The following is a 27010-nucleotide window of genomic DNA, read 5'->3' as shown; positions in this document are numbered from 1 at the left end:
TGGGTCGCAAAGCAACAGGGAGAAATAGCTTTCCAATAATGGCCGGCTTGGCTGTGGCCCTCCAGATGTTGCTGAACTCCAGCTCCCATCAGCCCCAGCTACCATGACCAATAGTAAAGGATGTTGTGATTTAGAGTCCCGACAACATTTGGAAGGGCTACAGGTTCCCACTGCTTAGGGACTCCAACCCCCATAAACCCTGCTCAGCATGGTCAAGATTTAGGGATGATGGCAGTTGTAGTCCAGAAACATCTGGAGGGCTACAGGTTCCCCATCCCTCATGTAAAGGCTGGATTATTCAGAGAACTGTATTTCCAAATAGGTGGGGGTGTTTTCAATTCAAACATGACGGGGGTTGGTCCAGGTGACGCTTGGTGTCTCTTCCAACTCTACAGTACTTTAATTCTATGAAAGAAAGGTAGTTCTGCATAAGGACAACTGAGAAAACTGAAATCACGTACCCTGCACTAATTTTGCAAATTTAAGACAATTCTGTGCAATTTATTCTACAAGCTGTAAAAAAAATGCACTTTAATCACTTCGATACAGGGAAAAACACATGCAGGCCACCAGAAATTTTATTCAAGTAGCCCCTCTGCCTTCTGAAATTTCATCAGGCATAGCCTACACATTTTTAGCCATCACATGCACACGAGCTGCCCACGTGTCTCTTTCCTAAAATAAAAGCTGACAATTGTCATGTCCTCTGGTGCTTTTACAGCGATCTGGTAGAATCTCTGCATAGATATATCCCACTGATTAAGAAACGGAATGAAGGTGTGGGTGTCTTAAATACAAAACATTTGCTTGGTCCCAGGAATCTGTTAGAACTGCAAGTAGGTTTTATTTTTGTGGAGGGAGCAGCTGTGGTGCTCAAGTTTCTAGTTCTCATTGATTCACGGGAGGAAAATAAAGAGGGGAGAAGCTTAAAAGAAACATTCCTAAAAGTGCTGAAGTCAGAAGGCAAATCAGAGAAATATTTATGCTATTAAATTACGGGTAAATGGTTTGTATTAGAGGGAGAGCAACTCAACCAACGAATTTCTGAATATTTTGAGGTGACATTCAGTCTTACGCCCACCTCTACAGAAGAAAGTGCATATTTATCACAAAATGGGCTTGGAGGGAAGAAAGTGACTGTGTTTGTTCTCCTTAGTCAATCTCAATGGTGAAGACGAATAAAACCAATTCATGCTTACAGAACAAGACACATCTATTTAACTCTGTACATTTTTAGTGTTCAATTAACTTTAAGCTTATATCAGGCTTTTCCAGGGGGGGTGGGGGGATCCGGGGAGATGAAGCTTTGGCTGCAGGGTGTGTGTGGTCTTTTATAGGATGTGGGGAAATATGTCCAAGAGCAGGTGCCCCCAGCACACTTAGGGAAAAGCAGCCCAATTCATCAGTGCTTTCCAAATATCTAATCCTAAGGGACGCACTTTTAGACACAGCTTGCCATTCCACCTCCCCGAAGGTTCGCTTTTAGGATGTGAAAGAGCGTGGATCACCTCAGCGATCAAGGAATGTACATACAGAAGGTACCAGGTCCTTGGGGGTTTTTCCCTCACGGAACACAGTTTGGGAATGAGCTGTGCTGATCCAACTTTTGGAATAGCAACAGAGTGCATGCAGACAGCTTGGGAAATAGGAGAATGCTATTGGGGAGGGTATATTTTAAAGTGGGCTACAACAGAAACGGGGTGTGTGAGCTTCCCTCCCTCACTATGCCTTTTTTTTTAAAGGCCCCCACAGTGCAGCTTTCCTCCTCGCGCTCCAGTTTTCAACGAAGGACGTCTCAACTGCACACAACTGGCTTAGTGAAAACAGTAGTGTTGTTTTTCCAGTTCGACAAAAGAAACTCAAAAGACAGGGGGTAAAAAACAATTCCCATGCCACAATCAGCAAGTTAATTAAATTAACGAAGGGTGGGGAACCTGTGGCCCTCCAAATGTTACTGGACCACAATGTCCATCAACCCTGCCCCTAATAGATACTGCCTTGGGCTGATAAGGAGTTGGAATCTAATGACATTGGAGGGCCATGCTACCAGGAGCCCACTGCACCAACCTAGCCAAAGAGGCTCCCTGTCACCTCTCTGCGATTTACCAGACACACCTCTCCAGTCAGTCATTCAAATCACAGCCAGTGCAGATCTTCCTATGCCTGCCTTCAGAGGCTGTCTGCTGTGTGTGTCTGCAAGAGATGCTGTGGTGCACCTGCTTCCTTCTAAGCAGGAGCTGTGCTCAGAACACAGACTCACCCAGGGACATAACATTTACCTTAAAAAGTAAAACCGTTTTGGGTGTAAGAATGAAGCGAGACTCCCAGATTTTTATTTGGGAAAGAAGTGTCCCATCAGCTTTTAGGAGTTTAAGAAATGCTGGGGAAATTATTATTATTTTTACACTTGAATGCTAAATGAGCCTCTCTGGTGCTAATTATGTACACATATGAATAATGCCACTGAGGAAGAGTAAATGGAGCGCTCTTAAAAAAAAATTAAAAACCCAAATGTACAGTAAAACCGATGGGGGTGTCTTTACATTTTTTGAGGGGGGGGGATGCTTTTAGCATCATGTGAGAACACAGACACACTTTTCACCAGCCGCCCTTCCCTTCATCATGCCTTCTAAAGCCACTGACCCAGCTCCCCGCCCTATCCCCAAGGAATATTTGAATGTAGAGGGAGGCAAACCTTGTCGCTGTCACGTCCGTTGGCTCCCTCCCCATTCCGTTAAGTTGCGAGTCCTCAGGGGGAAAGGAACAAAGAAAAATGAAGAAAACACACACACACAACCTGACAAGATAATTTGTGTTCGCAAGTCTCTGGTGAAAGATCCGTTCTGCGTTCTCCTTCCTCATCGACATCTTCAAGCCTTGACCACGGAAGCGCTTTGGAACTCCTCATCCCACAACCGCCTCACTGCCGGCCGTTGTTCTCTGAAGGCTGGCTGGGCGTTCTGCTCTCTGTCTGGGAAGACGTGCCTTCGAACCGCTGAGAGGCAATGGCAGCTTGGTGGGACATGCTCTTTCTCACAATGTCGCCTTTGCGCCATAACACCACCTCCTGCTCCCGCAAAAGGAGAGATGGGATTGTATTATTAATCAGTTGGTACCCCCGGTATGTGCCACGCATCAGACCAAAAGTTCCGTCTAGAACTGCAGTTTGTTACGGGTGCCAAGAGTTGTTAGAAGACCCCTCTTCTTCCCAGAGAACGAGAATTCCCAGAGTCCCCTGGGAAGAGGGATTGAATTCCCTTCCTAGAGAGGCCAGACTGGCTCCCTACTTCTTGTCCTTCTGCTGGCAGTTGGACACTTGTTTAATTCGGACAGGCTTTTGGGAGCTGTTTTGTTAAGGAAAGGACTTTCAAATAGTGCTGTGCTGTTTTTCCTATCTGTACTTTAATAGATCTGTTTTTATTTTATTATAGTTTAATTACTTTTTAGCTATTACATGCTACAGTGGTATCTCTGGTTACATACGCTTCAGGTTACAGACTTCACTAACCCAGAAATAGTGCTTCAGGTTAAGAACTTTGCTTCAGGATGAGAACAGAAATCGTGCTCCGGCGGCGCAGCAGCAGCAGGAGGCCCCATTAGCTAAAGTGGTGCTTCAGGTTAAGAACAGTTTCAGGTTAACTACGGGCCTCCAGAATGAATTAAGTACTTAACCCGAGGTACCACTGTATATGTTTTCAGCCTTCTGTATTTTATCTGGGGGGTTTTAATCTTTGTAAGCTGCCTGGAGTGCCCCCCCCCCACCCAGTCCGGGGAAAAGGCAGGATATAAATAAATTTAATAATAAAGTGAAACCACTCTTGAGAATTGTAGCTCAGGAATATTATGAAAATGATTTATAGGTGGTACATGACCCCAGTCAAGCTTGCAAAAATTTATCATTTGCCCAATAACAAATGCTGGAAATGTAATGAAACTGAAGGTACTTTCTATCACCTTTGGTGGACGTGCCCAAGGATTAAGGCCTTCTGGGAAATGATTTATAATGAAATTAAGAAGGTGCTTAAGTGTACCTTTCATAAGAAACCAGAGGCTTTTCTCCTGGGCATGGTAGGCCAATTGGTGTCAAAGAAAGATAGGACGTTTTTTATGTATGCTACAACAGCAGCAAGAGTTCTACTAGCAAAGTATTGGAAGACACAAGAACTACCCACGCTGGAAGAGTGGCAGACGAAGGTGATTGACTACATGGGACTGGCAGAGATGACGGGCAGAATCCGTGACCAAGGGAAAGAGACGGTGGAAGAAGATTGGAAGAAATTTAAATTTTATCTTAAAAATTGTTGTAAAATTAGTGAGTGTTAAAATGTCATGGGTAAAGCATAGCAGATTTGCAGAGATAAATGATTGGACAAGAGGAAAGAAAAGGGTTACAGAAAGGAATTTATAAGTAATTCAGATCAGGGGTTGCTGAAAAAGTTTAAAATAGGGATGCAGAAAAGGGAGGCATGGGGAAGTCGTTGAAATTGGGTACATGAAAAAATTCATGAAATTATACATGTTTGTGTTTGTTGTTTGTAATGTCTTATAATATATGTTGAAAAGCCAATAAAAATTTTATAAAAAAAAAAAAGAGAGAATTGTAGCTCAGGGATGGGGAGAGGGGTCTCCTAACAACTCAGCACCCTAAACTACAGTTCTGAGGATTCTGGCAAGTGGGGAGGAGAGCAACCACGAAAATCTAAAGAGGTATGATATCGTTTTAACTGCATAGTGCAGATGGGGCCTGAGTATTGTCCCTGGTGACAGGTAGCAACTCTCCAGGAGTACAAGCAGGGGGCATTCCCAGCCCTACTGGAGAGGCTGGGGATTGAACCTGGGACCTTCCACACACCAAGTACACAGTCTGCCGCTGAGCTACATCCCTTCCTTGTCAAAGTCGTTCACATGCATGTGTCCGTTTCCCCCTGAAATACAGACAATGGCTCCGCATGTATAAGTGAAACCGTGCATATTTTAAACACCATCAAAAAAGCCTGCATAACACCTCATTCCGTCCCTTTTGGTGACATTTTCAGGTTACTTTACCATGAGGCACATGTGCGCAATCGCACACATATAGTGGTACCTCTGGTTAAGAACTTAATTTGTTCTGGAGGTCCGTTCTTAACCTGAAACTGTTCTTAACCCGAGGTACCACTTTAGCTAATGGAGCCTCCTGCTGCCGCTGCATGATTTCTGTTCTCATCCTGAAGCAAAGTTCTTAACCTGAGGTACTATTTCTGGACTAGCGGAGTCTGTAACCTGAAGCATTTTTAACCCGAAGTGTCTGTAACCTGAGGTACCACGGTATTGGATGTGCCTAAAATGGGAGCTGCCTGTGCACACAACACCCTCAGGATCCAGGCAACAGTATCACAAAAGGTGTCACTGTAGGTGTGTGTGAGAGAGACACACACTCAGTTCTTGGCCTAAACCGGGGCTGGAGAATTCATGAACTCCCATCAGCCCCCACCAGCATAGCCAAAGGTCAGGGATTGATAAATTGCAATCCGGAAACATCTGGAGAGTTACCGGTTCCGCATATCCTAACTATGCAGCAAAGGGGAGACAACAGCCCCACTGTCTGCATCGAACTTCCCATAGCAGGCCTGCCCGCTTGGGTCCTCAGGCAGCTGTTAGGGCCCCACGCCACCTCACCTGCTGTTTAAAATAGCGCCGCTCCTCCTCATCAATCAGCACGAGGTTGAGATAGTAGCGCACCGAGAACTTCTTATTGATGTCCCTCATGGTCGGCGTCAGTTCGTAGCCAGCGAGGAAGAGCCTGATGGGGATGGACTCCCCTGCAAAGGAGGCCAAAAAAAGCAAAACCAATTTTCCAAGCTGGAACACACTTATAACAGAACTTCCCACTGGTTTTGTTTTCACGTTTCCACTGGAGAAAGAGCAATGGTGCAACAAATAGGTGCACTGGGCAAGAATACAGCACCTGCAGCCTTTGAGGCATTGCTGGACTACAACGCCCATCAGCCCCAGCCAGCAGGGCCAATGGTGAGCGACGACAGGAACTGTATCCAGGAACATCTGGAAGCCACGCCTGGTGTTGGGTTCGGAGCAAGGAGACCAGAGTTCCTGTCCTCGTTCAGCTACCAAGGCCAAAGTGTGAAATGGAGGGGCCGCTACCCTTGTTTCGATCTGTACAAATTCCCCAAATCCCCGTTTTGATATGCTCTTATAGCACTGTTTTAATGCTGCATTTTTGCTTTCTTGAGATGCTTTAAGTAAATAAATGTGCAAAAAAAGTGGTGGAGGAAGGGGAATTTAAAAGAGTGTTGTGGAGAGGGGCTGCAGCTCGGTGGTACAACTCATGCCTTTTTTAGCATGAGATGCCAGGTTAACCACCTGAAACCGCCATCCCTTTAGTACAGGGATGATGCACTAACAAATGCTGCTGGGACTACATCTGCCGTCATTCCTCACCATTGGCTATGCTGGCTGGGAGCTGCAGTCCAAAATATCCAGAAGCCACCAGGTTGGGGGGGGGGGGATGGCTGCCTTGGGGCATCCTTCCAAGGAATCCCTCCTTACCTCTGACAGGTGCCCCATCCATGATCTCATATTTAGCTATTGTATCGTTTTCATGGTAAACATTAGGGCCGGTCCCCGTGGTCTCCCTCTTGATGATGTCGATCTCCATGTGCTTGATCTTGATCCGCACTAGGAGGAAGTAGATTTTCCCAACGATCACGTCTTTTAAATGGTACCTGGGGAGAGCCGGAAATCAACAAAGAAAATAGACTCAACAGACCAGAGAATCTCTCTTTTCAGAGTTGTTTGCTTGCATGTTGCTTATTTAATTTTATTTTTAAAATCTACCCAGCTTCTTCAGATCAAAGTGGGTCAAAACAAGCATTAACAAATTGATAATGACCTTTAAACAACAAAATAGAATGATAGGTCCCCCCAGATGTTGGGACTCTAGGGCCAGGTGATATATCGTCCAAAACTGGTTTCAAGTCCGTATTATGCTATTGCAGGCATCCCAAAACTCGGCCCTCCAGATGTTTTGGGACAACTCCCATCATCCCTAACTAACAGCACCAGTGGTCAGGAATGGTGGGAACTGTAATCCCAAAACATCTGGAGGGCTGAGTTTGGGGGTACCTGTGCTATTGGTTTCATAAGTTTTGACCTGGAAATATACTGGGACTCAAGATGTGTGTTTGTGTGCTATGCAAAAAATCACAATGTGGGAAAAACTGTGAAGCCAGCCAATGCCTCTATATAGCTCCATCTTTATTTCAGACATTGTTATATAATAGTAAGCCTATCACGGTGTTTAGCTGGTGATACATCATGAGGTTGAAAACCAGCGCCATCCTTATTTCAGACACTGTGATTTATCACTATATCGCAATGCTTAGCTGGCGCTATATCACAAAGTTGAAGACTAGATAACACCCAGCCATACTGTCCGTCTCTACATAGCTCCGTCCTTATTTAGCTGATGACATATTGCAATGTTGAAAACCAGGTATCATCCAGCCCTGTTGGACTCCTGTCTCTCATAAGTTCCAGCCAGGTCAAGGACAGATGTGGGGAACCCTTGTCTCTCCAGATGTTGCTGGTTTACCAACTGGTTCTCCAAAGCTGGTCTACACTGATTGGCAATGGCTCTCCAAGGTTTCTCAGGCCTACCGAGACATCCAAGGGATTGAACCTGCGACCTTCTGCATGGATACTACCACCAAGCTATTGCCATTCTTTAAGGAGAGTGTGGGGGTCCTTGGGCTCTCCCAATGTTGCTGAGCCCAGCGAGCATGCCCAAGGTTGATGGGAGTGGTCACTCAGCAACCTCCTGAGGGCCTAAGGTTTTCCCCTACACCTCTTTTAAGGGATTGCCTGCCACTCAACCATCCATGGGAGAAGAAGTGCACAAGGACGAAGTCACAATCTCCAAGGGACGTCTTCCTAGTCACTTGGCTACATCCCCATATACAAACCTCAAATACCCAACTCATTCAGTAGGAAGCCTTTGTGGAACAACTTACTTGGATTTATTGTACTCAAACTCAATATGCAGGCAATCTTCAATGCCCACCTCCATCTTGATGGAGGAATTAAGTTCTGGGTACGTGCTAAGTGTGTGTACAACAATGTCCATCTCCTTCACCACGTCGTTCAGTCTGCGGCTCACAGTAGCCCGGAGGAAGTACCTGCAAAAAAGAAAGACCCAATTGTGGTAGCAAGTCTCTCAACAGCCTGAGGGTTCATGTCTATTAAGCATCTGCAATAGATACTTAAATGCACCTTTCTTTTCGTTTTGGATGCTAGGATTTTTTATAACTGCATTCAGATTTTCCAGTTGTTTGAGCTTACTGACAATAAGTGGCCTTGGATAGAAAGGTGGGATATGACTGCTTTAAAGAAAGAAAAGGCAATTTTCACACACACACATACACACCGCCTTCAGCCAAAAAGGCTCCCATAGCAGTTTATACACTAATCAGTCTCACAACCCTATGGAGAAAATCACAGTGGAGTGGGTGCAGTTCTGTCATGCAAAGGGAAGTCCTTACATGAATGGGACAACTTGGAAATAGCTGGAGGTTCCAGTGGACTAAACAATTTTTTTAAAAAAATTGGTTTGGTTCTACATACCAAAATACATACAAACTTTGGGAGACTGCAGTCAAATACAGCTAGCAATCATGAGTTAAGATCATACTGTAAGTCCTCCCAGGCTTGGCTAGATCACCCCCTTCTCCTTGGGAGGAAGGGGTTGGCAAAGCCTTTGCCACGACCCCTCACCATGGAAGGAAGGAAGTCAAATTCCCTCCTTTGTCTGTTCTCTTTTCCATGATGTAACCAGTGAGGAAGAATATCTGGGGAAGCAATGCAGGACTGAGACCTTGAATCTGTAAGTAAAGCATTTAAACTTACTTAACAGCGTGTGGTTTGCTCATTGTAAGATGGGTAGAAAAAGGTCAGCTGCTGTGTGCAGCTGAATGGGATAAAAAATGTTTAACAACCTATATTCCTATGCTATACTGCTGTTTATTTTTGTGAGTTTAAGACTCTGCTACTGGGACTCTTCATGTGCAAGTCCTGTGTTCTGAATCCAGGCACTGAGAAATTTCTCTTTTTTTGTTTTGTCCACAGAGATTCATATTTTTAATTCCACCACAGTAACTTTATTTCAGACAACCAAAGCCTTGATCTCCCCAATCTGACAGCTCCAGATGTTCTGGATTCCAACTCCCACCAGTCCCAGCCAGTGAAGCTGTGGGAAGCTGTATTCCAAAACACCTGCCAGGCACCAGGTTGAAGGAGATCAAATTCTTAGTGGCATCTTAGTGGCATTGCTGCAAAGAAAACTGGGAAAGGCTGGAGGAGCGGAGATGGAGCTCACCTCAGCTTCACGTTCTGCCCCGTGTAGGATTCGTATGGTTTCTCCACGTGTGTGAATTCAAAATCAAAGGTCTGTGACTGGGTGAATTCTCCGGGGCGGGCCAAGTCCTTCACAAGTGACACGAATTCATGGTGGTTTCCTCGATCGTAATATAGCTCTAGAAGTGAAAGATTCTTGGTGAAGCAAGGCTATTTGTGGCCTCATTTTAGAAGCCTCCAGGTGAAGTGCAAGAAAATAGGAAAGGAACATTAAGGCAGAAGGTAGCCCTACATCAACTGGTAGATCTCCGAGTGACTGGCAGTAGATTAGCAAGGATTTATGGCTCCCAATAGAAGCAATAAAACGAATCCTTCTTGCCATAAATTATGCTGCTGAAGAAAAAGAAAGAAGCAGCTTGAGCTAACCAATGGTAGATTTTTGTGTGTGAAGCTGGTGAGCTCTGTTATTTTCTGGTACCCAAAATAAATTACTGAGGTCAGAATTCTTTAGCTCTAAGCACAAGGTTTTTTTGGCCAAGCACTGGTTGGTGGATCTAGGGGTTCCAGTAAAAAGCAAAGTAGAAGCCTGAAGTCAGCCCAGCCCTGCAGTAAAGTATATCAAAGCACCAGCAAAAAAAAAGCTAACAATTTAAATGGATGCAGCTAATCAACAAGAAAAAATAAGTATCAACGCTGGCCCAATCACATAGAGATCAAAACCCTAAGACTAATAACCTTCACATTAAAAAGAGGCTGAAATCTGAGATGCTAAAATAATCTCTAAAAGTTGTTTTAGAAGTCCTGGAAGAATTTATTTCCTTGGTGCTGAAAAAACATTAGGTGCCAGGTGAGTCTATACAAATAGTGTTCCATAAATAAAGACCCTGAAAAGACCCTCTCTCTTATTGCCACTGTCTGTGCTTCAGAAATGAGGAGGGCACCAGCAGATTATTTTAGGGCCCAGGAAGATCCACAAGGAAAAAGCAGTTCCAAAAGCCAATAGGTTCTCAAGTTGTTTAGGGCTTTTGCCTGCAGTAGACACCTGAATTGTCATGACAGCCCTCCCTCAAGCAGTGATGGGGACAAAATCTTCTGGCATGGAATTTTTAAAGAAAACTTTCCAATGCAATATTTTTCTTATGCAAAGCTTACCAGTTTTAGAAACATGTTGTTTCATAAAAAATCAATTAGTAGCGCGATGAATAACTACAATACAAGTCAAATTGGATACAGCAACTAGTCAAATCTAAATTCAAAGCTGCAATTAGCTTTTTAAAACGTCTTCTCCCTAAGATTTATGCACACAACTATTCCAGCACATGAAAATAAAAATGTTAAGCAGTTTTCAGTGCCTTCACTTTATTTCTTAAAATTGAAGTAACAGGCGACGTGTATGCTATTTTGTTGTCAACTCTTGAAATGTTTGCAAGCGTTCCAATAAAAGTAATTTTCAAGTAATACTCTGAATTGTTTGCATACATTTAAACCACACCAAGCACAATTTATTGAACTTGCTTTTCCTAATCAAATTGTTTCAGTTCAACTACTCTTAGCTGTTGCAAAAACTTTTCAGATGTTTACTGAGGATGTAAAATTAACACATCATCATTTTTTAAAAAAAGCTTTGTGTACTACAGATAGGGGGAACCACTGGCCCTCCAATTCTTGCTGAACTGCAACTCCCATCACCCCTGCCCACTGCCCATGCTTGCTGGGGCTGCAGTTTGGCAACATCTGGAGGGCCAAAGGTTTAAAACATCGGCTCTACTACATTCACAGGGCTATTCTACACATGCCAACTCAGAAGAAAACCCCATTTAGTTCAATGGTACTGTGCTCCCAGGAAGCAATTGTAGGATTGCTGCCTAACAGTGCAATCCTATGCCTATTGGATTAGTCAGCTCCTGCTGAAGGACCAACCAATGATGGACTAAACAGTATCTGGATCTGAAAAAGCAGGTACCAATCTGGTGCCTTGTAAAAAGGTACGGACAGATTAATAGGAAACTGCGTTAAGCCAGGTCAGACTATTTCTCCCCCTAGTTCAGTACTGGTTGAGTGGATCCAGCAGATAAGCAGCATCACCTGCTAGTCAATCAGTCCCTCTCTCTCTCTCTCTCTCTCTCTCTCTCTCTCTCATTCCTTCCTTGAGTTATTGGGGATTGAACCAGGGACCTTTTGCTTGCAAAGCATGAGCCACTGACCTGCAGTCCTCCCCCAAACAGCCACCCTCCCTGTTATATTACTGTTGCTCCTGCCACGCCATTAATGTCTAGATACCACACCTGGAAGGATGAATTAGAATTGAACTGAGGTCTTCTGCCATTCAGGTTCCTTCTAATAAGCAGAGGCAGGAAAAACAGGTTGACAGAGTATAGCTGGGGAAGGCGGGAGGTTCTTCCCACAAGCCCTGGCTCAGGGAACAGTCAGAGCTGACCACATGGAACAAGGGAATCAAAATAGAAAGCCAGAATTTTTTCCCCTCCAACGTAATAAATAGGCACTTGGGATGTCATCCGGCTTCTCAGACTGCAAAAACGACTAGGAGGCGTGGATGCACCACACAGAGAGAACCGAAAGCGGGTACAGAATCCTGGCCGCATAATCATTTACTGTTAGTAAATGTAATCTGGAAAGCGCCAGGCAAAGGAGCCGACCAACAACGTATTCACGAAGCCGAATGAGTTTGCCAGAAATCAACCCCAATTTGTTACTCCATCCACTTAGATCAGTTTTGGAGACTGCAAGAGGAGGGGAGAAGGGGCTGGGGAAACACTGAGCATGCGGCGGATCCTTCACACAACCACAGCCGACCCCTGTCTCTTCAACATGCCAGTTTGGTGTTCCAAACGCTCCCTGATATTTGGGATTCTCAAGTTTATTTTTCCTGCATGTGCAGATTTTGTGATGCAAGTGTTGCCCACAGAGTGCAACATTAAGAATGTCTATGCCAAGTACATGTATTAAGTTTGGGTTCCCTTGCACTGACAAGGAGGTGGGCCAGGGTATACACTTTCTCGACACCTGCATCACAATCAAATGTGATGCCTGTGGCCATTTCCAGGTCAACATTGTTAGGTGCCTGGGTTGTGCTGGTAAAGAATCATGTGGATTCATATATGAAAGCAGGGCTTTTTCTCAGCTGGAGCTTGACAGAATAACACTGTATGAAAGGGTAACATGAGCATCAACCTGAAGGGCAATGGATGCGTGGGCAGGCGATCAAATCCCAGATAGGAAAATATGGGATAAGAAAAAGCAGATTAACTGCAACTTACATTTTAGAGGGAGCCTAGATTCAGTGGCAGCCGTTTCTAGGGGGCTATGACTATCATGAAGGAACCCTGCACTTCTGAATTTACCACACTACTGCTAATAACTTAAGATAAAGATAAAGATTAAGATAAAGAGATAAAGAGTTAACAGTTGGCATTGTCATAAAACACTGGCTACTGCTTATATTTGCATGCATGCTCAGTTTAAGTGTAGACTTCTTGTGCCCACCTATCATCACGCTTATACAGTTTTTGAGCCCATCAGCGCAAGAGACCTCTGCCGCTGTTGCTCCCCAATGACTGGTATTCAGACAGGCAGCTTGCATCCACCCACTGATTAGCAGTTGCGCAAATAAATGATAGTCAGATAACCTTTTCTACCATTATTGGCAGAGGCAAACATCAGTATTCTCAGAAGAAAACCCCAAGTTCACTGCTGGTGAGAACAAAAATCAAAGCAGGCTGTAGCTCAGCTGTAAAACATTTGCCTGGCACACCCAATAAGGTCCTAGGTTGAATCCTGGCACCTCCAGTTAAAAGGAGCAAGTAGCAGGAACATAAAACTAACCTGCTGAATCAGCCCAATAGCTTCTCTAGTCCAGCATCATGCCCACACAGTGGCTAATCAGATGTCCGTGGAAAGCCTGAAAGCTGGATGTTGAGTGCAACAGTACTTTGCCCACATGAAATTCCCAGCAACTGGTTTTCAGAGGAATTATGTCTCTGACAATGGAGGCAGAACACAGCCATCCTGGCTAGCAGCTGCCGACAGCCTTTTACTCCATGAATATGTCTAATCCTCTTTCAAAGTCATCCAGGTTGGTGGCCATCACTGCCTGTTATGGGACAGGAAGGACTTTGCCTGGGATGCTAGAAAAGCAGTAACCTACTGGAGCGGACAATACAAGCCAGGACAGACCAATGGTTAGATTCATTAGAGGGCCATGGCTCAGGGGCAAAGCATCCACCTTGCAAGCAGAAGGTCCCTGGTTCAATCTCCAGGTGGGACTGGGACCAGGGGAGACCCCTGCCTGTAACCCTGGAGGGCCACCGTCAGCCAGGCAACGTAGAGAATGCTGAGTCAGATGGACCCAGTGGTCTGACTCAGCACAAGGCTGCTTCTTCGACTCCCACCTGAGGGCTGTCAATGGCTGTGAGTCACAGCAGCCAGAAACACCAACTTTCTCTTTGTCTCTCTTTTTAAAGACATGGTTATGGTCCACGTGCCCCTGCCTGCTATCCTCCCCGTCTATCTTGGTCAACACCACTGGAAGGATTGCAAACCACAGAGAGCACAGCTTTTCCAGGCTGGGACAAGGCAACACTAAGCCAAAGATTAGGGAACTCCAAGAGTTGTTGGACTCTCATTCCCATCAGCTCCGGCCAGCATGGGAAATGACCAAGGATGATGGGGAGTTGTAGCCCAGCAACATCTGGAGGGCCACATGTTCTTCACCCTCCAACTAGGCTAAATCAATGGCTGTGTTCAAAAGCAGCAATAAGAAAAATGGGAGGGGTCTCCCTTGAAAATTCAGAAACACCTTCGCTTGCTTACAACATGGTTGAGCTGAATTTGACAAGGAGATGTGCCTATTATTATCACATCTTAAAAACCCAGAGCCTGTACTGTCTATCTATTAAAACAGTTCCCTTTCCCAACTATTCTTCTCCTTCAGCATATGGTATAAAGAGATATATATGCTAGTTATGTCTGTGAGGTTCTGTTCACTAGGCCTCTCTCTCTCTTTTTCCTTTATACTAAAGGGTATACTGCTTTGATACATAGAGCTTCTATTCATCCATCTTACCTAATAGCTCTAAGTAGACCTATCCAGCATGAAAATCAGCCCACTCTTCTTACCAAGAGGTATACTGCCTCAGAAGAGCACAAAGAGTGCCTTATGGGATCAGTCCAATGGCCCACTGCATGCCTATGAGAAGCCCAGAAGCAGGACCTGAATGCAACAGCATGATTCCTACCAACTAATATTCAGAGGATACTGCCTCTGACAGTGGAGGTACAACACGGTCATCATGGCTAGTTGCCACAGATAGCCCTACTGTTCATGAATGTGTCTTGAGACCATACACAGAAAATGTGGTGATGCTGCCAGACATCCTACACAAATCTTTTTCAACAGCCCAGTGGATTCTGAATAACACATTCAGAGGAAATTGATTTGAAGTGCAGGCGGGGACCATTACAGGCGCGTCCAATTGACACATGAAGGGAGTTGCCTGTACTGGGTAGAATATTAAATTTGGGGGGCTAAATGAAGATGACTTTATGTGAAGGTGATACAGGGTGGATAATGAATAGGGGCAACTGAACTAGAACTAAACTGATTTGGAGCAGAACCCATTGGGAAAATTAACTGGGGGCAGACGACTAGAAAAGGAGTTGGTTTGGGGTGATCTGCAGGTGCACGCGTGCACATTAACTGAATAATTTATCTGGGGTTATCTGGATGGGGAATTACATTAGCTTGCCTTTTGTGACATCTATGTGCATCTATGCATATAAACTACTCCCAGCAAATTGTTTTTACCAACCCAGACCCCGAGCCTTTTACATACTCAGCACCATCCCTGCTGTCAGAGTCAGGGGTAGACATCCGCATGTTCAAGACGTGACTACATAACATAAAAAGAGCCTGCTGGATCAGGCCAATGACCCATCTAATCCAGCATCCTGTTCTCACAGCAGCCAAGTAGATGCCTGTGGAACACCCTGCAAGCAGACTTTGAGCACAACAGCACTCCCCCTTCCTGTGGCTTTCAGCAACTGGTATTTAGAAGCATCTCTGCCTTTACTGTGGAGACTTATTGCTATCTAAAAAGCCACTCTTTCTCCCCTCCCCACCCAAAGACCAATAAATCCAGAGTCCAAGGCCACATTCTGACCATATATTGAAACTCCTATGACACCACTCTGAATAGCCATGGCTTCCCCCAAAGAATGCTGGGAGCTGTAGTTTGTTAAGGGTCCTGAGAGCCGTTGGAAGGCCCCTATCCCACTCACAGAGGTACAATTCCCAGAGTGGTTCCCCACCACTCCTTCCCAGGGGACTCTTGAGAACAGTGGCTCTGTGAGGTCTCCTAACAACTCTTAGTCTCCTTAAACTACAGTTCCCAGAATTCTACTGGGGGGGAAACCATGACTGTTTTGGTATCATGGTGTTTTAAATGTATGGTGTGAATGTGGCCCCAAATAACCCAACTGCACCAACTGATGGAGGTTTAGTTTTGCCACCATGGATGGCAAGTACCGACCGAACTTACCGATCTGCCCAATGAACTCCACCTTGATGCCCTGGTGCTCCAGCCGCTTGTTTGGGTGCTTGAGGGTGAGGATGACCCTCCCCGAAACCGTCTCACCGTCATAAAAGAGGAAATATTTCTCCTTCTTGCCCTCCTCGGTCTTATGCTCTGCCCGGCGCCTGCTCTCTGCGTCGCTCAGGACCAATTCCAGATCCGCACTCTGTCCGAACCCAAAGAAGCTCATGGCGATGTCGGGGAAGGGATGCGGCACCTCAGAGGGCTAAGGCGGTGCCAAGCAGCACAGAACGGGGCAAGCAGCACCTTGGGGTGGCTGTGCAAGCCTTGTTCTCCAGGCGGGAGCTTTCACCGATGCTGTGAAGGAGGAGCAACCTTGCAAGCCCACGATGCAATCTTCGCTTGTCTGGCTAAAAAACAGTTACCAAAGTAAGACAAGGAAACCACAGGATCCTGGTGCATAAGGAAACCTGGGTGTGCTGGGGCAGGACTAAGGCTCTGTTGGGCAAAGGGGCTCAGAGCAAAAGGGGGACTATTTGGTGGGGGTGATGGAAGGAAGGGGGGTAGGCAGGTGCTGTTTGGACCCAATAAGAAGAATGATAACTGATGCTCTGCAAGCTACAGCTCCGAAGGCTTGGAAAGGCTAGACCCAAGAACTGGCAGGGATCAAGGCAGACCCAGGTTGGGGGCGCTGCTCTCTCACCTTCGGGCGCCAATGCAATGAAGGTGGGCGTGCAAGGAGAAGCGGGAAGGGGCGTTCACAGCTGGAGACGGAATGCAACGTTACAAGCGGTGGGGGACATGGTTGGTGGTCACGGAGGAAGGGGGAGCAGCAGCTTCGGCAGGGAATGGGGAGAAGCATGCACGGAGGACTCTGCTGCTGGGGAAGGGGGAGCGGGCGGAGGGGGTAGGCGTGTGCAATCTACGGGCCCACTTCGCTGGGGTTTTTAAATAATAACTAAAAATAAATAAATCAATAAATAAGAGAGGTGGAATGGGGGGGAGGGGTTGGAAAATCGGCGGAGGCGTTGCTCCCTGGGAGGAAAGGAAAAGGTGGCGGAGGGAGGTTGCTGCAGGAAGGCCCGAGGCTCCGGAGAGCAATGCCGTGCAGCGAAATGCAACGCAGCACCGGAGCATTCACTGCACAGCCGGGCCTTTGCAAAAAATAAATAAAGGAAGAAGGATGACAGCCGCCGCCGCCGCTCCGATGATGCGCTGCCTCTTCCCCGCCTTCGCCTGGGCTGCGCTGGCTGCTGGCTGCGGAGCTCGCGCCGCGTCCCGGACCAGGGGCCTCGTACTGCGCACGCGCCCTTCCCGTTCCTGGGCAAAGGGGAGGAGGGGGAGCCGGGGAGGGGAAGGCCCGCCTCTCCGTCCCTCCACCCCAGCGCGCTCACGGGACGCATGCGCTGTCCTCCTCCTTCCGAGGTGCGCGCGGAGGCGGGGTCCGCGGCCCTTGGTGCGCCGGCGCAGTGCGAGAGGCCAGCGCCCGCCCCACTCCCTCGCGCTTCGGGGCGGCGGTGATTGGCTAACGGGGAAGGCAGGCGGTGATTGGACGGTTCGAAGGCAGCGGCGGGGATTTAGGCTGGAGTCGCTTCGACGGAAGCGGCAGAAGCGATGGCGGCGGAGAGGCTGCTCTGCGCTCTGGGGCGGTGGGGCCTCCGTGATGTTAGCCAGGGTGAGTGCGGCGGCTTCGGGCGGGGTTGGGATAGCGACATCGAGTCCTTCATTGGGAGAGCGGCAGGACTCCTGGGTCCTTTCTATATACAGTAAACATATATAATGGATCCATCAAACCTCGCCCTACAACACGGTTTAACTTTTTTAACGCCGGCAGAAAACCTTTCTACTCTGCCGCGCCTATGCAGCCAATTAAGAGCACATATTTTTACAATGGTTAATCTATACCTATTGTTAACTTGTTTTATGTGGTTTTTACTCTCTGGTTTCATGTATTTTTGTAAGCTGCTTGGACTCTTTTTTTAATGGTTTCTTTTAAATAATAAATATATACATACAAAGGGTGAGAGGCAGGACTTCTGGGTCCTTTTTATATGCACAGACACACACATATGTGCACTGTGGCAGAGGGGGAGAATCTGCTGTCAAACTGTCCGTCACAACCTTGGATTCCAGTAGAAATCCGGCATAGCTGTCTCCTAGCCGCCCAGCCTGCCAGCTTCTAGTGCACATAACTCAACTTTCAACTCTGGCTTTTGTCTTTCTAGCTACCTGTGAGTTGATGGAGGGCCATCCACCCATTTGGTGTCTGGCACGGTTTTGTTGAATGGTCACTTTAAAATTTGAAGGTTCATTATTGTTTCACAAGTTGTGTATGTCTTTAAGGGCCAGGGCCAGGGCAAATAACGAGACCCAGTCTTACAGCTGTGAAACATAGCAGGTGCTGCTGAGTTGTGTTAATCAAGCTGTGTCGGCAGTGTAGTATATAAGGGGCAGCACCAACACAGTATATAAGGGGCAGCACCTAGCTCTCCCATTACCCTGGCAGATGGGTTGGTAGTTGGGTCATGTTTGTCGTTGTCATCTTTAGTGTAAAAGGAGTTTTTGTTTTGTTATTAAAACCTTGTTAAAGTTATTTTTGAGTTCCTTGTATTGCATGGTCTCCCCAGCAAGCTCTCTGCAGCGCTCCTAAACTGCAATTAGCCAACAGGTTTACCATACCCATTGAGTCAATCACCCATCCTGAGATAAACCCCACCCCACTTTCCCACTATATACTGTATAAGGATCTGATGACTTCTGTTTCAGTGTATCTGAAGAAGTGTGCATGCACACAAAAGCTTATACCAAGAACAAACTTAGTTGGTCTCTAAGGTGCTACTGGACTCTCTCTATCTATCAATCAATCAATCTATCAACTGCCTCAGACCAACACTGCTACCTACCTGAGCCTCTTCCTTTGTTACCTTAATGGCCCATACTTAAAGCTAGCCTTGCTGTTTCAGGAATTGAATCTGTGCTGAATCCAGGAATTGGAGGGGGCCTTGTGCATACAACCTACCCCCACCAAAATCACATCATTGGGGGGGGTGTACACAAAAATGTATTCATATACTCAGGGAGTTTTGTGTGTGCTTGTATCTTCAGTAACTTGCCCTGAGACCTTAGGATGAAGGGTGGGTAATAAATCATGATGATGATGGTGATGATGATGATGATAATTCAAACCTTCACAGACAATTAGTGACCGTTATACATAAACCACCACCAATCCTGGATCTCCCTCAAAAGGTTTAAGAATTGATGCGTATTTGATCTTTACTGGTAAAATGCAACATCACACCTTCACTGAATATACACTTTATCAAGATGTAGATGAGTATAACAATTACATACAGATACTGGTGTCACTGACAGTGTCTGTTTGTATAAAATGCTTGGAACCATTAACCATGTAAAAAACTCTTTATTAGAGTGCAATTAGATATTGATGCACAGCTACTAAAGCAGTATGCATTTCTGAAAATGCAGAGGCATACAGAAGAGGTTTTAGTGATCAGCAGTGGAAAGTACCCTATCGTATGGCATGCAAACTCATTCCTGGATGAAGACGTAGCAGGTCAAAGTCCCATGACAAAGGATATTTTAGGTTACAGTACATGTAATTCTAGTTCAGTTGCCATTTCTATCAGGCCCTCTGAACACTGCCTGCAAATCCAGCAGTAAATAGAAATGTTGTCATTCTAAGTGGTCATTAAAAGAGCTATTGTTTGCTTCCTCCTTTTCCCTCCCCATCCCTTTTTCCTTTTGTGTCATCTCTTTTTGATCGTAAGTTTGTGGGCAGGAACTGTCTTGTTTTTTGTTTTTTTTAATATTTTTTATTAAGGATTTTCTTGTTTTACAGAAGTGTAGTGCCTCGTATTTTTTTTTCTTCTTCTTCCATGTAACATTTTTACAAATCCGTTTCATTTGTTGAGGCATTAGGGGGAGAAGAAAAAAGAAAGAAAAAAGAAAGGGGGGTGGAGAGAGGGAAGATGGATGGGGGTGGGGTCGGGTGGCGGTGTTTCTATTATGTTTAATGTATGTAGAGTTTGGTGTCAGCGTTGCTTGTGTTGTTCACTTGTGTTCCTTTGGTGGTGAGAGAGGTTGGGGTTGGCCTAGGGTCTGATTGTTTGCTTGTTTTGATTGCATGTAAGCCACTGAGAATACAGTTGCCTGAAGACAAAGAAAAAATCCTCTAAATTTCTTTTAAAAGTCTTGTGTGATTACTGCTAAGTATAAAATGGGAATTCCAAATAAAGCAAGAAAGCAAGTATCTTGTTCTAATCTAGACAATAATTGTTTGCTTCTACAGTGTAGCTTTCATTAAATCTCAAAGGGAGAAAATTTTAATGCTCCCTAGGCAATCTATTCCATAACAGAAGCGTGGAATTGCCTGTGCTCTGTTAACAGCAAGAGATATGTGAACTGCAGAACTCTACCTCTGCTCTGATTAAGGAATTTTTGGTGTGATTTGACCTGTTTCAATTGCAGTGAAGTGTTGATGAGTCGTTGTTTCTGTGCAGATGTCTTGACAACCACCCAACAAGCATAAGGACCTCATTTCTGTTTCTGTAAATCAAAATCCCCTGATCTTGTCAGGGACTTTTGGATCCTCTGTAGGCTCACAGTTCTCACTGTGAAACAATAATCAGTGCAATTAGGTGATGCTAATATGGCAAATAGCTCTCAAAGGAGCAATCCTTGCTCTATTGAAGCCATCACTGAATGAAATGCAAGTTGAGCTATATCCTGAAATTAAACTACAATATTTTAACATTTGGGGTGGAAGCATCACATAGGGTGCCACGTTACGCACTCTTTTAAATGCAGGTGGCTTCAACAGGCCCTAAAATAGTGAAGGGAAACTGAACCAAAACTGGCCATTGGCTCCTATCCTTGTAATAATGATGAATGAATTGAAATCTTAAAAAGCGTGAGGATTATTGTGCCCCAGCACTGGCAATTTTTTTAATGAAACATGTTTCGATGTTTGCCCTGGAACTGCAGAAGCTGATGTGCCATAATTACGGTAGTTTTAATAAAAGGTTCTAATTTATGCTTCAACCCCCTGTTCACCACCTCAAATAAAAAGATAATGACATAGTAATGCTTGATGTTTTATTCCTGAACCTCCCAGCAAGTCAGTTGTTTGGGGGTTTTTTCCTCCTCAGAAGGGAAATCATTTTAAAAACTTATTTCTTGATGCCTTTCATTGTGACTATAAAAAATGCATTGCATGAATTAATATAGGGTATTATTTTCTATTTTCTTCTCCACCCTTTTGCCCATTCTAATCTTTCTTTTTTCTTTTTGTACCAGTATCTTTGATGTTGTTTGTCTTTTGTCTCCATTTTAAAATAAAGTGTCTTTAAAAAAAATCTAAATCTTCAGGAGGTTGTCATATTTTATGTCTGTGTTCAGCTGTGTTAGAGTTTGCATGCTGTTTTGGGCTATCTGCCTTGCTTAGTTTTACACTGTTCAAACTGTCAGGGCTTCCCCCAAAGCTTCCTTGGACTCAAGTGAAGTAATGTGATTTCATTTTATTATGTTGTAAGATGGTCACTGCATTTTGTAATTGAGGGAAAGCTTTTTGGTCTGAAAACATCTTTATACATTTTAATAAACCTTTTTCCTCCCCAGCCTGGGTTGACACAACCTGGGAGCTAGATTTCACAGAGACTGAGCCTTTGGATTCTGAACTAGAGGCTGTGATAACGGGCAATGGTTTGGATGCCTTTTCCCAACTCTACACGGCTCTCTACCCCTTCGCTGCAGATGACCACGAAACCACGGAAGTAAGAAGCATGTTTGTGATGTTAGCAAAGATTGGCTTGTTTTGTTCTAATTCACTGGTGGAGATTTTAATCCAGCATTTCCCAATTTGGTGCCCTTCAGATGTTTTGGACTACAACTCCCAACTGCCCCAGTCAGCATGGCCGATTGTCAGGAATGATGGGAATTGTAGTCCAAATGGTTTGGTGGGCACCAGGTTGGGGATAGGTTGCAGAAGATTGACAGTTAGAGCTCTGGCAGGATAGATAACAGTTCTTGCCTCCCTGAAGCCTGTTGCTTGACCATGTACAGCCTGATCCTTATTCAGAGTTGTGCTACACCTAAGCCCTTGGGAATTAGCAGAGTTAAACCAGCACTCCTAATTATCTAGAACTGCAACTTTCAAGCATTCCTAATTGCATAGAATCCCAGACTTCCATGTGATTGTCATCTGTAACATGCCCTATGTAATCCCCAAGGATTATAGCCATTCCATCAGGTGTGGGAGAGAGATTTTGCAAGACTTCAACTCCCATCAGCCCTAACTAGATTGCCAATGGTGAGGGATGATGATGGGAGTTGTAGTCCGTCCACATTTGGAGGGCCATGGGCTCCTCGCCTGGTGTAGGTGGTGATTATTTCAAGCCAGTGTTTTTTAACCAATTTCTGGAGAACTCTGGAAATCTTAGGAAGGTTAATGGGTTTCCTTGATGAGAAGACTAATGACTGGGATTATCTGAGATAGAGCCTGCAAACCACTGCCACTATGGTTGCTCTCTGGGAATGTGCAGACACAGACAAGTATTGGGAGTTTTCTAGGACATGCTCTCAAGCATCATGGCACAATGATGAGGCCTGATGGGCCTAGCCGGTGAGCTCAGCATGCACTGTCATGTCCCAGAATCTTCTGTGGCATGCAGGAGTTCCTCAGTAGCCCAGGAGGTGTGGAAAACCTTCCTTGAAGGTCAAAAGCATGGCAACCCCTGCTCTGAACCAATTGTGCATCTGGGAAAGTTGAACCAGTAACGCTTTCTCCCTTGAAACTCAGAACATGCAGTGGGCTCCCATGTGGATATTTGATGTCGTGATATGGCAGGTGTTGTGTTTCTTCTTGTCAGATTTTTTTCCTTTTGTTTCAGAGTGCCTGGACCCTGTTTGTGGAGAACAATATCTGCCACAATGCCTTTGTCGCTGTTTTGTATCACTTTGTCCAAGAGTCCCAGAGTAAAAAGGCCAATTTTCATCAGCGGTTGTATGCTCTTCATGCTGCTGGATTATACTTCTTATTGGTTGAAATTCCAGGTAAGTAGGAGAGATGCTTGGATAACACTTTTGCCAGTCCTTTGCACAGTCACCCTGCATGTTTGTAACTGGATATAAGCTTGATGGGTATCAATGAGGCTATGCTAAATCAGGCCAGTAAATAAGCAATCTCCTGGCTGCCTGTGGTGACAGAGAATTAATTCCAGGCAATCAGATTTTCCACCCTTAATGGACCAAAGACAATTGAGCTGGGTATACATGGGGCAAGTAGGCCATCAAAATAAAAATAAAATTGTTGGTTAGTAATAGTTGTGAAGTTACTTGCAAGGCTGTCATAAGCTGTCAAAAATTGTTAAAATGGCAGAGTGGAGGACAGGCTCTGTGTTTATTGGTTTAGCTGCAATGCTGGGAGTGACTCATGAAGGAGATCACTGCTGTCTTGAAGGAAGTGATGGTGTCAGCTGGCCAAGGCACCAATGATGGAAGCACCTGGAGTGTAGGGAGGAGGCCGGCCAGTGAAGCCGGGGATGAAGGTGCAAAGGTTGCTTATAACCAAAGTCCAATAAGTTCGCGGCCAAATGAAGATTTGAAATGGGTGCTTCCCATTGAGGGTTTTAATCTGGGCCTGCCCCACTGTTAGGCAGTGTGAGGGGGTCTGTCTTAACTCAGAGCTTTGGGGATCCTGCTAAAAGACAGCAAGTCATCCATTTTGTTTTCATTATTATCATTTACTAACTTTATAATCCTTTATAATCCTACCCTTCCTTCCAAGGGTAGCAAGCACACAAGCGATAAAACACCTAGAAGCAATTCCAGTGCAGATACAGACCTGGAAAAATCTCTACTTAAAAGGCTTCTTGAAAGAGGAATGTATTCAGTGACTACTGAAAAGACAGAAGATGGTGTCTATCTAATATTTAGTGGGGCGGTGGGGATTAGTATACTTTCATTCATAGGGTAGGGTCATATTTGGATTTTCTGCTTCTGATAAGTTAGCCAACATGCTGTGTTAGAGCTGCAAAATGCTCCTTCCCCTTTTTGCCTTGCTTAGTTCTATGCTTCTTATGGTGATGGTTGATGTGCCGGTATAGAAATGCTGTTTCCTTAAAGTGCAGGCTTTTTGTCCACCTTTCCTTTTTGGACAGGTAGTATAGTTAACCGGGTGTTCCATCCAGTGATGTTTGAAAAATGCCTCCAGACTCTGTCTAAATGCTGGCCCCCTGACTCAGACATGTCCAGGAAAAGGAAAAAAGACAATCTTAAAAGCTGTAAGGGTGATCGGAAGAAGAGGGGAAAGCCACTGAGGGAGGAAAACACAATGGTAAGAAGAAAATTACCCATGCGTTACCGAAATTCTATAAAAAAACCCTTCCCACCTCCAAGGAGAAGTGATTCATCTAGCCAGAGGTAGCCATTCTTTATTGTTGAACGTTACTCCAAGCTCCAGAGACAAGTCTGAAAGTGTGAAGTGTGTCTTTCTACACAAACAGACACCCTTGTTGACTGTCAGCAACTGTAATAAAATGGTCACCACGCATCAGTTAAGGCTTCACCATTATAGCAAACACAAATGCATACAAAAACTCAGAGAAAAGTAATGCTCGAATGTGCGATCCCTCATTTTCTACAACTTTTGGAAGCCAGTTTCCTTCTGGTTTGTCTAAATGTGCAAGCCTTTTCAGCTAAGCATGTCTTCTATGGAAGGAATCTTATGGTTCCCTAGATGATTTGCTCCCAAACGTGCTACAGTTCTTTGGGTGGCTTACAGGTACATTTGTCTCCTTCACCTCTCGGACTTCTGTTTTTTTGTTTTTTTTGTTTTTTTTGCTCTGCCTAGTGGTCAGTCCTTTTGGTGTGTGTTCAAATTTGATGTGGGCTAGTTCAGATTTATTGGGAGTGGATTTGCAGGCTGCCAGTGGAGCATCCTTGCTCTTTCAAATCCTTGTCCCATTTCTTGCCATTCTAGATAGATGAGAACTTTGAAGAAGACGACGACGACCAGGAAGAGGAGATTTACTTTTCTGCACAGGAGCTGCTTCAGATCCGGGAGGCCCTCTTCCTTCTCTTGAAGAACCTCCTGAGGCTTCTCTCTAAGTTTTCCCTGAAAGAGAGGTCACAGTGTGTGCAGACGTGTGTTCAGGTGACTGGAACTGTTGGGATCAAAACAACATTGTGTAGAATCTGCCTTCTCTACCCTGGTGCCCCACAGATGTTTTGGACTACAACTCCCAGAACATATGGCGAGCACCAAGTTTGGTTAACCAGATACAGATCCATCTGCTGCAAGGTGTTAGTTGCTGGCTTGGCTGGCTTTTCAAAAAGATTAATCAAATTTGCAGAGGATAAATCTATTGGTTTAATACATTCTTATACCATCTTTTCCCCCAAGAAGGCCCCCGGTTTCAGAGGCTCAACAAATGGCTACCAAGTCTCAAGGTGGTGTACATTGTTCTCCCCTCTCCATCTTATCATTAAAAGAACCCTGTGAGGTAGTTTAACCTGAGCATCTGGCTTGCCCAAGGTCACCCAGTGAGCTTCATATCTAGTGGGGATTTGAACTGTGGTTTCCCAGGTTATAGTCCAGCACTCTAACCACTACTGTACACCACACGGGATTTCCAACTCTTGGCAATAATGTCTATATGAAACCTCTGTGTTCAGAGCCTCTATCCCTCTAAAAAGCAGGTGCCAGGGACAGAAACCAAGAGGAGGATACTGGCTTTCATACCATGCTTTCGGAGCTTCCCAGAGGCATCTTCTAGCCAGTTTTTCAGGGTGTCATCTCAAATATTTATAGTTACAATGTAAGTGATACATGGGGTTCTAGGTAATCGCCTGGCCTTCCATGATCCTCTGTTAGAATGATTTGTGGTTATTTGCTCACTATGCTCTGGATCCTGCAGTTGGTGCACTTTTAAATTATGGGACACATGGAGCATGCAAAAGCATAGGAAGGCCAGGATATTCTTTGTGGGCCTCATGTTCCTTGTTTTATGACTGTGCCTGTTAAGTCTGTATTCCCTTGCCCTGCAACAGTCGGCCATTGCCCATTTTTTTATATGAATTCCAGCCTCCTATTGGCTCCAGTGGATTGAATAGGCTTACCCTTGGGTCGGAAGGCAGCTTAATCAAGACTATTCTCCCTACCACTTGAATTAACTCTTAGCTTTGACTTCTCTTGTAGATCTTTGTTATGCTGATGAGTTTCGAGCCCTGCGTGCATGGATTTGAGCCTTCAGAGAGGATGTGAGTTATTTCTGTTAAGTCTTAATATCATACAGTGGTACCTCAGGTTACATACGCTTCAGGTTACAGACTCCGCTAACCCAGAAATATTACCTCAGGTTAAGAACTTTGCTTCAGGATGAGAACAGAAATCGTGCAGCGGCGGTGCAGCAGCAGGAGGAGGCCCCATTAGCTAAAGTGGTGCTTCAGGTTAAGAACAGTTTCAGGTTAAGAACAGACCTCCAGAACAAATTAAGTACTTAACCCGAGGTACCACTGTACTTTAAAGAATGTGAGGGGATCTTTTAAATATTAAACTCTCCCCCACCCCAGCCACAGTTAAGCCACATGTTATTTCTTATTTGTGATCAAGAATTGGGGAATTGTAATTACAAGTGTTTGGTTTAGGACTTTTTAGCCTGCACATAAAATGGATCCAGCAGTGAGCTTTAAATGTTTGTTTTTTGGTGTGTTTTTTTGGTACAGGACTATCAGCCAAGCCAAGTATGTCCCAGAACTTGCGTGCTTTGGCTTACGGCTGTTGTGCTCTCCACTTCACGGTGTAGAAGATAAGGTAAAAATGACTTACATGCATGTTGATGTGTCTCCTCTCTGTCTATAATTCTTAGCATATGCAAAGGCTCCCGTTAGTCAAAGCCCACATTAGAACTTTGTCTTTATTAGGCTAACCAAAATATTTCAAAATGATGTGCAAGCTTATGGGTTTTTCGGAAGTCTTCATCAAGCTAGAATGGCAAACCACCTTGTGCATCAGATATTTAGGGGCCTTTTTAAAAGGACTTGTAAAAAACCGGTAGACAGGACTATGCAAAATCCAGCAGAGATTCATA

At 45.0% G+C, this 27010-nt stretch overlaps 2 protein-coding genes across 3 annotated transcripts in view; one reads left to right on the top strand and one right to left on the bottom strand.

Annotated features, from left to right (window-relative positions):
- Positions 1-480: 480 nt before the first annotated feature.
- On the bottom strand, positions 481-17244 carry VPS26B (VPS26 retromer complex component B). Its single transcript, XM_053367378.1, has 6 exons — positions 15906-17244; positions 9371-9527; positions 8010-8174; positions 6547-6722; positions 5659-5801; positions 481-3067 (listed from the first exon to the last, which is right to left on the bottom strand). Exons 1-6 carry the CDS (start codon positions 16126-16128, stop codon positions 2921-2923), a joined length of 1011 nt encoding a protein of 336 aa, XP_053223353.1. The 5' UTR covers positions 16129-17244; the 3' UTR covers positions 481-2920.
- A 212-nt stretch (positions 17245-17456) lies between these two features.
- Positions 17457-27010, top strand: part of NCAPD3 (non-SMC condensin II complex subunit D3) — a 44703-nt gene continuing 35149 nt past the window's right edge. For both annotated transcript variants that reach the window (XM_053367377.1, XM_053367376.1), the window contains exons 1-7: positions 17457-17574; positions 21540-21694; positions 22811-22973; positions 24080-24255; positions 24901-25074; positions 26119-26180; positions 26646-26733. In XM_053367377.1, the coding sequence (XP_053223352.1) occupies positions 17514-17574; positions 21540-21694; positions 22811-22973; positions 24080-24255; positions 24901-25074; positions 26119-26180; positions 26646-26733 (879 nt within the window). In that variant the 5' untranslated portion in view covers positions 17457-17513. The remainder of the gene's footprint in view (positions 17575-21539; positions 21695-22810; positions 22974-24079; positions 24256-24900; positions 25075-26118; positions 26181-26645; positions 26734-27010) is intronic.

This window comes from Podarcis raffonei, chromosome 15, assembly GCF_027172205.1.
Source record: "Podarcis raffonei isolate rPodRaf1 chromosome 15, rPodRaf1.pri, whole genome shotgun sequence".
NCBI lineage: Eukaryota > Metazoa > Chordata > Lepidosauria > Squamata > Lacertidae > Podarcis > Podarcis raffonei.
The sequence above is the reverse complement of the archived record's forward strand: the minus strand, read 5'-3'. Positions and strand labels throughout refer to the sequence as shown.